The sequence below is a fragment of the Mustela erminea genome, chromosome 5, assembly GCF_009829155.1.
Source record: "Mustela erminea isolate mMusErm1 chromosome 5, mMusErm1.Pri, whole genome shotgun sequence".
NCBI lineage: Eukaryota > Metazoa > Chordata > Mammalia > Carnivora > Mustelidae > Mustela > Mustela erminea.
This window is the reverse complement of record NC_045618.1, coordinates 11,242,920-11,257,705: the sequence shown is the minus strand read 5'-3', so window position 1 is coordinate 11,257,705 and position 14,786 is coordinate 11,242,920. Positions and strand designations below refer to the sequence as shown.

General features: G+C 38.1%; 1 protein-coding gene across 13 annotated transcripts in view; it reads right to left on the bottom strand.

Annotated features, from left to right (window-relative positions):
* The window catches only part of CHD2 (chromodomain helicase DNA binding protein 2), a 130,886-nt gene that overhangs the window by 103,794 nt on the left and 12,306 nt on the right, over positions 1–14,786 (bottom strand). For all 13 annotated transcript variants that reach the window (XM_032342123.1, XM_032342119.1, XM_032342125.1 and 10 more), the window contains 2 exons: positions 10,451–13,585; positions 9,965–10,097 (listed from right to left, as the gene is read on the bottom strand). In XM_032342123.1, the coding sequence (XP_032198014.1) occupies positions 9,965–10,026 (62 nt within the window). In that variant the 5' untranslated portion in view covers positions 10,027–10,097; positions 10,451–13,585. The remainder of the gene's footprint in view (positions 1–9,964; positions 10,098–10,450; positions 13,586–14,786) is intronic.

Genomic DNA, 14,786 nt, shown 5'->3' with positions numbered 1-14,786 from the left:
ACAGGTTCCCCAGGAACCTCCCACCCCCGATGAAATTCAAATTTCCAGGTGAAAAGTCTGGGAATACGTTTACGTTTAACAAGCACTCAAAGGGACTCTTAGCAAGTAAATCTGGAGACTTCTATGCCTCTATAAAGCTAAATTCAAAGGCAATTTTTTTTGGTAAATCAAACAAGGGAAATGGAGAATCTGACCCATCACTCGCCTCCCTCAAAGTAACAACTTAACCAGCCATACACTGTTTCTATTTGAATGTCAAATAACATCTACTGGAACTGAAGACACTCAAGATTTAACACCCACCACAATCAAGAGCTGTTTCCTTTCAGAGCATGTCTACAGAACTGTCCCCAGTCCTGGCTACACAGCAGACCCACCTGCGACACTTGGACAACACCAATCATCTCCCCTGCCACACTGCATAACCCCTAAAATCCAAGCAGATATGGGGCCTTAAAAAAAAAAATCTCAAGTGATTCTCACACAAGAGCTATTTGGGAAGTAAAGATGAGAACTCAGCTTAGAACAAAACAAATTAGAAGCCCAGTCTTCATAATCCATTGCCAAATCCTTAGTGTGGGGGGGGGGCAATGGGAGTCAGACAACAAAAGGACACACAGTTCTTCTGAGATTTCCAGTACATCCCCCTCCCATTTACTCTTCTTTCCTCCCTCGTGAGTCCCCAAGCACCCTCATGGGAATCACTTCAGCAGCCACATATTAACTAGAAATTCTTTATGCAAAACGATGACTTACAGAGCAGCACTGAGTTTCCAGGATTGATCAACCCTACAATGCATTGAGATTTTTGAGGTGGGTTTTTTTTTTTTCTGGTTTTTTTTTCAGGTTTTTTTAAAAGCAGTTTTTGGTTTTGTTTTGTTTTTTTAAAGAAACCGCCCACAGGATTATTCTAGATTTTTACCATTTTACCCTACTGTACAGTTTCCTCTTAGCCATCTAATTTGATGGCAAGTTTTGACAAGATGCTTAAATGACCCCTGGAACCAGACTGCCAGTGTTTGAATCCAATTCTACCATCTACTCCCTCCCCACAATGCCTCAGTTTTCTACTGGCAAAACAGGGATAGTGATCACACCTACCTCACAGGCTTGCGAGGATCCCCCACATTAACACATACAAAGGACTCGTTCTAACAAGTTCCAGGCCCACAGAAGGCCTTATATATTGTGTCTTTCCAAAGCAAACAACTAAGTTTTCACTGAAATATTTCGCGATCCTCTCATGCACTGCTTTGGTACCTTACTGAAATGCAAAATTGCCAGCGAAACCAGTATAAACAAATTTGTGAAGGATCTGCACATCCTTGTTATGTATATAACTCAAGTGAAGGAACACAATGGGATGGGTATGAAAGCTAAGCAGGACTCAGGACCACCCACAGGCTTTCAAAGAAGAGCTCCCTGGCAGCTAACGTGGGGAGCTCGCTAACCAGGAGGAGGTCACTAGCATTTCTGCTACACTAACAGTAACATTTAACAAAATACGCATTTAAAAAAACAAACAGGGGCGCCTGGGTGGCTCAGTGGGTTAAGCTGCTGCCTTCGGCTCAGGTCATGATCTCAGAGTCCTGGGACCGAGCCCCGCATCGGGCTCTCTGCTCAGCGGGGGGCCTGCTTCCTCTTCTCTCTCTGCCTGCCTCTCTGCCTGCTTGTGATCTGTCAAATAAATAAATAAAATCTTTAAACAAACAAACAAAAACACCTTAAAATATAGTGCCTGTCAAAGTAAGTAGACAAAAAAGCATACATCTACTGCAGTACTTTCCCATAAAATTCTTACCACATGATGTTTTCCTTTATAATAAAATCCAGAATTAAAGATCACCAGCCTTATGTGTGCTGAACTTAGAAGTAAGCCATACAAATGCCATTCCCTGAGGTTTATTATCAAATTCTATTTTTAACGCTGGTGACAATTCACAGCCCACCAACGTGTAGTAAGCACCCCTCTAAATAACCGTTCCACAGCAGAGCCCACATCCATTGCTTTAGAAGTCACCTCTATCACCTGGTAAAAGAAGCATCAAGTGGAGAATTACAGCAAGTAACAGCACTACAATTTAAAGCATTTAAGACAAGAATGCAAAAATCTTGGGGTCGAGAAAGTCCATCAGCACACACTACTGCTGAGTCAGGCATTACACTTAATGCAGCAACTGTTCCTCTTCTGTCAAGCACACAACAACCCGTAACAGCACCCTACACACTTCTGCTTCCAGACCTCCAAAGGCAAGCGTTGGCAGAACTGCCCTAAAGGGGCACTGAGACACACAACAGCAACAACAAGAATTAGAAAAAGAATCCAAGAGTGCTCTCTGTCAAAAGATTCAAAACACATGCAAACATGTAGAAACACATGCACATTTAAAATGCATGGAGAGCTTTGGAAAATTAACTCAATCCTAAGGAGCCAGGCTGGACTGGAGTATTCTTTGAAGATTTTATTTATTTGTTTGAGAGTGAGAGTGCAGGCATGCAAGAGAGAGAGAGAAAATAAAAGGGCACAGAGAAGCAGCAGCAGACTCCCCATTGAGCAGAGTCCCATGTACGGCCAAATCCCAGGACCCTAAGATAGAGACCTTGGCCAATGGCAGATGCTTAAACAGCTGAGCCACCCAGACACCTCTGGACTGGAGTACTTTTAAGATGCCCTCCAGGGTCTGCAATGACTATATGCTAAGTCAAATATATAGTGCCCTAGTGAGGGTGGATTACTAAGAGCCTGCCACAAACAACGGGACACTGGCTGTAAGTATTAGCACGGTTATATCTACACCCAAACAGCACTGCTCCTTGCCTTCATTATTCACTCTTGCGCAGCTTGAGAGGGGAAATGAGGCAGCGGGTAAACCAGGGCAATAATCACTTGCTCCAGAAGGTGGATAAAAGGTATCTTACTCGAGAGTGACTGCCAAGAGTTGGGCTGTGACTCACCCAAGAAGCTGTTCTAGTCCAGAAAGAATCACACACTCCCTTCGAAAGGCAGGCTTTCTCAGAAGGAAATTCTAGGAGAGGATTAACTGAAAACACACCCAAGGTTTCAACTAACTAAACGGGGACTTGCCTTCTAAAATCATTTTAGAATGGTTTAGACATATAACTGTATCAGCTGGAGGGAAAGGGTTCTAAATTAGGCCTAAATGATCTCCTGCAGGGAGGCCAAGACACCAAACTCACTCAGGGACAATCTGGCTCTTAACAAGGGACGTAGTACAAGACGGGGAAGAAAGTAAGATAAAACTTAAGTAAAATATTACTCACACCTTACATTTAAAGAGCACTTTCAATGTAACAGGCTCTTTGCTAATAAAGCACTTCGTAGGCATTACATTACTTAACTTCTTAACCCAATAAAAATTATCATTATCCACATTTTTAAGAAACCTGAAGTCCAAGAATGAGTACTTCACGGGCCTATACTGGGAGAAAAATTTTTCAGTATCCACGTAAACACTGCACTGGTGTGTATTAGGTACACAGCTCCTGCCAAGTACGGAAGTTAACAGTTACACACATCACAGATAACAAAATAATTCATTAGATGGAATCCAAAATATAATATCAGGACCCATCCTTAGAATGATGCCTTAGCCAAGGCTTGTCGGCACCATTTCCCCAAAATACAGGATCTCTCCAATAAAGAAAATTTAAAGTACTTTTCAGTATGGAATATAATCCAGACGATGCCTCTGAACTAACCAAAAAAGGTGGCCCTAACCAAGTATCTTAACAATGAAATACTAAATAGGAACTGTTCCAAGATGTACCATGAAAGGCTTCCATACACTTAGGTTCTCCATGACTTACTTCACAAAGCAAAGGCTCATTCCCCACCTCATAAACTGCATTCAAACTTATTAGAAAGGTCTCTGTCCCCAGGCTTGCCATGCCAATTAAAGTTTAAACTGTTTAGGGGAAAAGGTCATAGCAGACATATAAACAACATGTTGCAACACTGTTCTAAATTACTGATTACAAATTAAACATACAACATACCTTTAGTCTAGGTATTTGATGGTATTTGGTATTTGATAGTATCTGATAACTGAGTCAAATTTGTCCTTCTGGCTTTACATTAGTAACACTAAAGCTCCAAAGCAACAGCAATTCTGCTATGGTATAAATTTGAATTCAATGCCAGGGCAGGCTAAAGGCAGGAGACAATTGCTCAGCTATAACAACAAGGATCTCCCAGCATAATCTGGCCAGCATAATTTATTTGTATACTCAATAATTCTTAGGAGATTAAAAAAAAAAAAAAAAAAAAGAACAACTTTCTTCGCTAATGTAACCACCACCCCTCAAAAAAGCCCAGTTCTAAGGTTTGCAGAAAGAACCTAAAAGGCCTTTTAAAAAAGGAAGAAAAAAAAAAGGCCCATAAACAGATAAAAATTTATTAGGTGTCACACAGAGCAGTCACTCAATTTTTTGTCAGGAACAAGTTTACTACCACATTTTATAGGAGAAAGTAGGAGAAAGGGTAAGAGTTTGGAAATCTCAGGGGCCTCAAGAAGTATATCACAATTGTTGGGGATATGCTGTAGGAGAGAAGGGAGAGGGGTCAACTACAGAATCTATGAGAGACACCTGGGGGACTCAGTCAGCTGAGCATCCGACTCTTGCTTTCGATCGGGTTATGACCTCAGTCTTGTGCAAAGTGTGGAACCTGCTTCAGATTCTCTCTCCCCTCCCCCTGCTCCCTCTAGGGCTCTCAAAAAAACAAAAATCTGTGAATTTCAGATGCTGTCAGATAAAAGTCAACCAAGCTTCAGATTCACCTCTCAAACTGGAACTTGCTAAAACTTTCACGAAATTCTTTATCAAATATATGTTCCTGTGAGGACTTCATCTTTACGGATGTTAATTTCCAAGGTGCCAAATATCAATTGGAAATATGGTTTTAAAAACCGCCGAAGAAAAGAGAAGTTAAATCAACACTTCTCAGGCCATTTCATGCCAATTTGCACACAGAAGGAAAATGCACTGAAGTTTTAATGAACAGGCCTAATTACTCTGGTTCTTTAAGAAGTTCACTGGCTCCAAGGGACACGCAAACAGTTCATAAATTACTGTTATCATAATATGTACTTTAACTCAAGTAGTAATGGTATCTATTTTGGGCTAAAACGCCTTCAACAGAGTAATCTATACCTTGGAACATGAGTACAATGTTACTTAATTCTTACCCTAGTTTTTAGGAATTTTAAGGCATCTAGCAATAATAAAAATGTAAAACAACTAACCAGAATTCAACCTCAATACACAGAAAGAAAATTTTTCTTGTTGCTTTAAATGCACTTTAATTTGAAACTCAGTTAATGGTCAAGTTCTACAAGTATTTACCTCTACAGCTAATTCTTTTGTATATAATTTATACCTGAGCATATAATTTAAAAATCTCTTGTCAAATCTCTGATGAACAAGTCTATAACACAAACTGAAAATCCAGCTTCACCTAAAGTTTCCATAAACTCTTCAAAGAATTCTTCCTGAAGAATCCAAACTAAGTGAACATACAAAACCAACCATTACAGTGAATTTTGTCTTTTTTAAAGCTTTATTCAGAAACTTAAGAGATGCCCAGACAAACCTCTCTACCTACAATCCACACCCCTCCCGAAGTGAACGTATTCCATTCAGTAAGAAACTTCTGAAAGGGCCAACTACCTAAAACTCACTGCTGTTACCGCTACAATACTCCAATCGCATGGGGAGAGGGGGGTACTTTTTGGCAGGGTACAGCAGGAAAACGTTAATACAGTCTTTCCTTAAATTCATTATCTGTGACTGAATAATGAAATCATCAATTGCTAAACTAGGTTTTTTTGCTGTTGTTGTTGTTTTAAACCAGAAATCCTCGCCAAGGGTTTCCCAATAAGACAGACCATGAGCATAACCACAGCATTTTAATAGGTTTACCCGGACTGAACTAAAATTTCCAGAATCGGGGATTTGAGAGGTTTCCGAAGGTTCTTCCGAGTAATTCATTCCACTATCAACCAAGTTTTGGGGAGTCCCAGTTCCTTCGCCAGGTGCTATCAACACTTAAAAGGAGCTGTTGTCTAACAGTTGTTTGCATAGTAATGGGTGCCTAATACTGTACTCTGACTTTTTAACAGTATTTAGAGTTAAGTGAAAACTCCTACGCTCTTTTGTACTTATCCCCATAATTTTAGAAATAAATCACTTTGCACATACTGACCTGAGTTTTCCTCCATCAAATGCCAACTGAGAAAATGTATGGTACCAAGTAAAAATGCACGGGGACAAGTTCAAACAGTCTTCCCTTTGTTTATGAGCCATGATTGGGTAACAGCGCTAACACCCGTTAGGACGTCTCACTTGAAACAAAAGTATCTCCTCTGAGCTAAAAGGTTTCGGTCAATGGTAACAAGATTAAGTTTACTAATCTCTTCACACTGAACAGAAGAAGGGGGGAAAAAAAAAGACCCGCTAGGATATGAGAAAGGAAAGCGGGCGGAAAAATGTAAAAAACTGGCACGTTTTCGATTTGAAGGTTCCGACGAGCGCCTTTTACTGTCGCCGAAAGTAGAAGCCGCTCCTGAGAGGAACACCGTTCCCAGGCATGGGCAAAGGAATACACGCCGCAGGGTGCGGACCGCTAGAGGGAAGGGCGCAGACGACTCCCAGAGGCGAAATCGGCAGGGGAGAGGCCGCCCACCGGAAAGTCCCAGCCAGAGATTCGCCCCCTTCCCTTTCCTACCCCCGCCCCCGAAGGCTCCTGGCTCGCTAGACGAAGAGGAAGCACCCTGGTTGCGCACGCAGCCCAACGTCACTGCGTTCGCTCCTCCCAGGAGCGAGGCGACGCGCCTTACGTCGCGGGGCGGGACCTGCCGGAGGCCGCCGCTGTTGACCCGCTGTTACCAGGCGTGCGTACAGCCAATCAGCAGCAGGCGCCGGCGCCGGCGCCGGCCGGCCTTTGAACTCGGCACGGCAACTTCCTGCTGTTTGGCTAGTACACAGTGCAATGCAGTATGTCTGTCAGCGCTGCGGCACAAAGGAACAGCCATTTTGTGACTGAGCTGGACCTGCACCAAGATGCCAGGGGCTCACAGAGCTGCTGCCTGCGCTAACTACCGAGCTGCCCTTTATTTTAGCATCAGAGAACCAAAAAAGGGGAGGGGGGGGAAGGAGTTTTGATATTTCAAGTTTCCATTCGATTTTCAGTATTTTCAAAAATCCCGATTCTTAAGAATTATCAGCATCATAAAATGGCTGCCACTTAAAAACTGCCTGTTCAGTCCACAAGCAACTGCATTATGCCATTTCTAATTAGCCCCACGATCTTAGAGTAACTGCTAAAAGGCTGATTAAAAAGCAGAAGATTTTGCCCGCACCGCAGGTTGTCAAAATAAATCTGGTTCAAAGGCAGACGATTTAGAGGTAAATTTAATAAACTGTCTCAGTTCTTTAGGTAAAATTGCAAACGCAGCGTCCTAGAACACACAGAACTCTTTGTGTGCACAGTTCCATTCACATCCCTTCTCTCCTGTCTCCATTTTTTAGTATTACTGAAGTTACCCCCAAACTGCCAATTATTTAGGTAAGAAGTACGCAGCATACAGTTCTATATATACGTCCTTCACTAAAACTTTTAAATATTTAAAAACTTTACAGATTTCTCAAGTATTTAAAATGGTATTTTTGAAAGTGAACTTTTTAATCTTCAGAAATCACGATATACAACACATAAATTTAAAATCATTCACAAAAGAATACAGGAATAACAAACTTAAAGTCATTGCTTTATTTCCAAAAACAGTCAAGTATCAGGTTTACCTAAACTCGCACTCAATCCTTTCAGATCCTAAACTAATTCTCAGAACAAAATTTACTTGACCTGCAAACTCCTCCCTTCCTCTCTTGTGGCCCAGGCTACAAGTGATTTTTGTAGTATTCCCTAAATATTAGACTTTGTGCCATAGAAATAGGTCCTTACAAAGAAATTCTGAAAGACTGGAACCAAGTACTAGTACCTGACCAGTCTCCTGAACTTTAACTTCCTAAAAATTACATTAATCTACCACAATAAACACCACTAGCATCCCATTAAGCTTTACAATTTTTAAAGGAAGTGATGTCATAATTATGTACATGTATTAAGGTATGCAGTTTTGGGTAAGGAATTTTAAACTCCCATCTTCAAGGAGTCTCGGATTATTTTTGAACATCCATCAGCTATGTGAATCAAATTACTTGACAAAGTGCATTTAAAAGTACAGTACATGCTTCCTTGTTAACCATAACCCCACTGCCAATAGGTAAATGCATGACAACTTCCAAGTAACTTTTCTAGGGAGTAAATTATTTTTTTAAAAAAACAGCAACACTGCTTAATTTTTGAAATTAGAAGGCAGCCTCATCAATGACGTTAACCACAAACCTTGCATAAGAAAGCCAAAACCTATGTGAGAATATGCAAATCATACATACTCAAGGGAGTAACAATTTTAGGTACTGAATCTATAATAATTTGTCAAATACACCTGGGGATTCCTATTTCTTCAAATTGCCATTACTTTTCAGAAAAATCAGCTCAGGATTAGTGGAGAAGTTTTCTGTTCTAAATCAAACCTAAGTAATGACATGGGTAATTCAGTTCAAAAAAGACAGCAGTCCAAACTGTATGACAACTCAATTTGCAAAAGAATGTGGATTTAGAAGCAAGAGTCAAAATAGATTAAGTATAATGAAACATAAACTTCAACATTTGTAATAAACCACTTCAAAACTTTCAAATTCACTAACCTAGTAATAAAGTATATTACTTCTATAAAATTAAAAAAGTAAAAGCAAAACTGGGGGGGAGGAATCATATAACCAATCACATCCTTAACTGTAGGATTTAAAATTCGTAACATGACAATTTGTAAGAACACACATCAAGAAATGCATTTATATGTAATTAATATACAGATCATACAACAAAATGTCTAAGAAGCTTTATTACTTAGTCACTACGATACTCCAACAAATGTGAAACAAATCGTGATCTGAACAAACAGTATATTTGTAAGCTTCAGAAGATAAAGCATTCCAGGCGACTCTGTCAAAATAAATCAATAAATTTAAAGCAGCTACAACTAAAATGCAAGAATAAGATACTACATATCTACCAACCAGAAAGCACTGTCTGAATATAAGCATATAAATGCAAACCTTAAAATATTTTAAATGCAAAATATACAAATATAATCACAGTAACAAACACAAAAGAGAAGTATATTAAGAGTATTCCAGTATTTCTGTGATCACAGGTTTGATTTCATAAATGCAGGAACTATAACCATGGAGTAAAGGTTTTGATAAATCTTATCAAAATTTCCTAAAATGTCAAGAGTATCAAAAGAAATATAGAGTCAAGTAAAAATATAAACTGAGAGGCATCAGTCAAAGAGTCCTTTTTGCAATTTCATTTTAAAATGTACATTTTTTCATTCATATAACTTTCTCAAACGTCTATTTACTATAATTTACTACCACAAGGCTCCTCTATGGCCTTCAGTTACAAGTTTGGGTATCCTAGATTCTTCAAAGAAAAAATTTGCCTTGTATGTAAAATGGTGCAATGCAGCAATGGCTAAACCGACAAGGTCATTTTTCTACAGCACAAAAACCTAAAAACTGAAATTTATTAACAGAAAAACTGTAGTTTACAGGAAAGGCCCCTTTGAATAAAGGTACCTTACCTTTTGACTGCTGTAAGAGGCCTTAAGTCACAACTCAACTTTCATAAATTGCTACCAAAAAATTAGGGTGTGGCATATTAGCAATCTCAAGGTCACGCTTTAAAAAACGAATCCAAATTAGTAAAATACTTAAAATAAAACAGACAGCTTTCCCTGTCTGTCAAGGTAAACAATGTAAGCTGAGGTTTCCCCCCCAAAAAAAAGAAAAAAGGAAGAAAGTTGATAGCTCATACCTCGATGCATTGCTGTGTAGCGAACTGTCCTCCTCTTGGCTTTTGTCCTTATTTCTCATCATCTTTTAATTCTTAAATATTAAGGGGGAGGGGGAATCTGTGTTTGCTTTGAAGTCCTGTGCCCAGGTATTTACTGTCAAAAGTTGAAAGAAAGGTAAGGTCCCAGCTTCTATCGATGGTTTTTATGATCAGGAACAAAGTCCTGACGATGTAACGATATTCTTATAACACAACAGCGGTAAGCACCAAAAAACAAAATAATTCTATTTTTTCCTTAAAAAAAAAAAAAAAAAAAACCAAAACGGATAAACCGAACAGGGAGAATCATCACTATCAATAAGGAAAGTTTCTCAAAGTAACACACTGGATACAAATAACAATCTCTGTATCTTATTGCGTCATCCAGGAATTTCTCATATTTACAGAAAATAAAGCGAACTTATACATATAAATCTTTAAAATTATCACTAACGATCATGGACTTACCTGATCCATGTAGTAGGTCCAAAGCAAGAGTCCTATCTAGTAGTAGAAAAATATCAGATCCCAAATAATTAAAAATAAAAACAAAATTCTCCGTTACAAAAACGAAAAATAAATAAAATAATCCTCCAATATGTTAACTGGCCAAAAAAATAAAGCAACAATTAATACTAAAACGGGTCCGGAAGGAAAAAAACCTCATTAGGAGAGCGCACAAAAATGGAGGTGCGCCATGGCTTCTAAGCTGGAAAAAACAACGACCTGGGCTCTCAGTACGGCTGCTTCTTTCCAACAAGGCACGAAAAGAAAGCTCCTAAAAGCTGCTTTTCTCCCTTAAAAAGGTTCGAATCGACCCCAGTAAGTCACTAGGAGAGGCAGGGGGCTGCGGGGGCCCCCTGAGGCTGCCCGAAAGTTAGGGAAAGTTGCGTAAAGTGAGGCGAAGGCAGGGAGCAGAGCGCGCTCTCTCTAAGGCACAGCCGCCATCTAGAGCCTCCTTCCCAGCTCTGAGAGCTCTGCCTTTGATTGACACTCTCTACATTTACCCCACAACTCAGGTGATGTACCATAGACCCACCCCTTCATCTCCACCAAAAAAAAAAAAAAAGAAGAAAAAAAAAGATCCTCCATCCCAGGGAGCCTGAGGACCCCTACCCCCACACCTCCCTGCCCCTCCAGACCACCCCATCAAGGGGAGGAGGGAGGGTTTCTTAACCCCCTCTGGCTCAAGCACCCTTTTTAAGCCAGAGAGAAATGTAATTTGTTCCTTTTGTCTAAAGATCTGCTAAATATTTCAGTCCTTGAGCTAAAATAACTTCCTCTCTGGACAGGAAGTGGTGTTTTATCAAGCCATTTTGAAAGAGGGATAATTCCTAGAGAATATAAAGCTAAGCTCAAGTATTAATCTCTTTAAAAATTAACCCCCCCATGGGTAAAATGGTTTCTAAACAAAAGCAAAACCTCAATTTCATAAATTAAATTCAAGTCTTGCCTTCTTTATGAAGCCTAAAAATTATCTAATGACAAAGTTTATGGGGGAATTTTCCATCCCAACTGGAAAAAGGGGTACAACTCAACAGCGCCTCCCTAGTGTTCAGTTGCATTAGAGCAAAAAATTAATGCAATTAGCTTTTACCCAAGAACCTCAATCTTTCTTTAAACTTAAAATAAAATTCTTTAACCCATTATATATAACCTTGCAAACTTCACCAAAAAATCCTCATAACCACAATGAATTTACTTCACACAGTCAGGCAAAACAAAGTTCTTAAATTCAAGAGCATGGAACTACTATGTACACCCTTTAACAAACCCAAGAAACTCCACCTTCAAACCAATACAACACACATATATCCCAACCATTACCTTTTATTTCAAATCAAATTCTAAAGCATATACCCATTCCAACAATGGCAAGTTAGTAACAATTGGTCCTATCTGATGGCAAGTTATCAAAGTAATGTCACAAGACAAATTCTCCTAAATACCAAAACCGTGAGATCTATGGAAACAATATAACTACTAATGCCAAAAAACAAACAATTTAACACATTTCTCTCAAAAAGCACCCCAAGAAAACATTCACGCATCTAAAAAAAAATCAACTTTCCTTACTTACATTTTAGTATACCAGAACAATGTCCTCGCCTCATTTAAGAAACTCATTTTAGGTTTATACCTAACAAGACCAACAATGTTGCATCTAGGTAGTAAAATCCATAATCAAAACCTAGTTTCAATTCTATACCTTCTACAAAACATTAAATTTTCTACCAGAATCAAAATCCAAAAGTCCACTTTTCATTTATACAGACCAACCACCTCAAATCACTTAATGAGAATAAATATTGCACATGTATTGATCAGAGATGTGTACACTATGGTATTTGGCATTAGTCACACAAAATGATTATTTCTCATGAAAAAAAAAAAGAATTCAACCTGAACTCTTCCTTGTTATCTGTATAATGGGAAAATACAATGAACAAGTCATTTGGTCTATCAAAATGAAGTCTATCCCACTTTTATCATTGTTACTGAAACTGGTATTAGTCAATTATCAATAAATGGAACAGTAGCATTCACCTAGAATTCAAACAATCTAGGACACAGCAGGATTTATTTAAATTCCTAATCAGAGTAAGAAAAATAAAAGATAAAGCCCTACCTTCATATTTACATAAAATGTATTATAGACATTATTGCCACCAAAATCTTAAATCCTTTTACAAATACCCTAAGGACACTTCCATATAAACCCAATACCTCTTTTCCTGATATTAACCACTAAAACAACAAGAGGCACCAGTTTAAAGGTTCAGGTGAATATTCTACTGTAAAACAATATTAAAAAGCATAGGTAAGAGAGACCTTTTCCATCAACACAAAATAACTCATAAAAATATTTTATCACTCATTCTGAATTTTGAGGCAAAAGGCATTTTGTTTTATAAGCTTATTACAATCTCATGGCAAATTAAAGTTCCTATTATTACCCCTTGGTAAGTTATTTTCCAAGATGTTTCAAGAAAGCTCAAAATAGCATTTCAACAAAACCACCATCTCTTAATGCACAAATTTCCACAACTTTGTGAAAAAAGACAAATATTTATCAACCAAGTGAACCCTCTTTCAGCACACCATTTCCATTTTACCAGCTTTATTCAGTATACCTACTGCTGGGGAACTGTAAAAGTCAAAGTGTTAAGGCAGTAATTGAACATTTAATGAAACTTCGGCTTGAAAAAAAAAAAAGCCCAAACTGAGAAATTTTAAAGTGTTAGAAATTTTATTAAAGTTAACATTCCACAAGATCATACTCATACAAATCCAACTGCAAAAATTTCCAGGCATACAAACTAACATCTGTGTCACTGTGCCATCTTTCTTCTCCAAATGTCAAGAATGTACTTGATTTAGGGATACAAAAAGTCTTTAGAAAGTCAAATCCACTGTCCATTTGTGCTGGGTAAGAAACCTATGTCTTCATTTCATGAAATCCATGTTAAAAGAACCCTGTCTTGGTTGTGTATTATCACAGCACTCTTGTATTAATCCATTTTCCTCAAATCCCCATAGTGGACTGCCATCTTGTTTTCTCAGTGGTAGGGTCCATGTGAGACTCTTCAAGCTGACTGGGTGCTTGATGAAAACATTAAAAGAAAAAAATGCTGTTGGAATACGGATAATCTTATTCCTTCAAACAGAGAACATCCACCCACCTTGAAGATACTCTTACCATACACAAAGTTTTAATTTTGTAACAGCTTTAAACTATAAAACTGTATTAAAGTTTCTATGTACTACACACACTTCTCAAGGAGAGGATCATGGCAAGACTGCAAGTGAGTAACAAAGTTCTTCTACTGTCACAGATACATACGTAACTATAAAAAAGTGGCAGTGAATAATCAAATTTTACATACTTAATGTTGTTACACTGTCAACATTGAGAAGTAAAAACAAAAATTCAAATTCAAAATCCTGGAAAGCTAAATTATAGCAACACTATGTATTCTAAATCTCAATGCAGAAAACTTTCCAAACTTCTTCAAATAAAACTAATTATGGAAAAGAATTTTGAGATTAAGGGGGAAAAAAAAAAAAACCAAGGCAGTGTATAACCGCATAGTTTTCCAGTTCAACAGATGTTAATTAATTCTGTTTAGGTAACACAAATGGCCAATAGAGATGCCACCATCTTCAGCAACTTGTTTGAGAATACAGAAAAAATATGTAGCCAACTAGAGAAAAAAATGATAAAAATGTAAAATATCTATGTGGCCTATTTGGTATTTGCCATAAATTGCTATCAGATTTCAAATTAAGTGCAAGTAAAATACTTCTGTTGCCGAGGTTATCAAATGTTCCTCATAGAGAAACAAATCCATTACTTAAATAATTTGACCTAAAGGGACTAAGTGGGAAGCCAGGATATTCTACTATTAAATGATCTGATCCATCATGAGCAAACGTAATTGCAAAGATAAGTTTTAACTCTGGTCTTCATCAATTTTGCAGCTCTCAAACTAAATTTGTACACATAAAGTCTAGGTGACTAGATTATTAAATATAAGGCATTTTTGCTCTTCAGGTACTTAAATCTTATCTCCTAAACTATAATTAGGATCTGTTGTCTACATACACAAAATAAATATCTACTTAAGTAAACTACTTGATAACAAACTACTTGATAACTACTAACAAGTAGTAAACTACTTGGTAACTACTACCACTCATACTAAAAAAACGACTAAAATTGAGTGTCACACCAGTAATAAACATCAAATGCAAGATGCTTCTCCTTAACATACTTTACTGGTTTCTCTCCACCAAAAGTAAG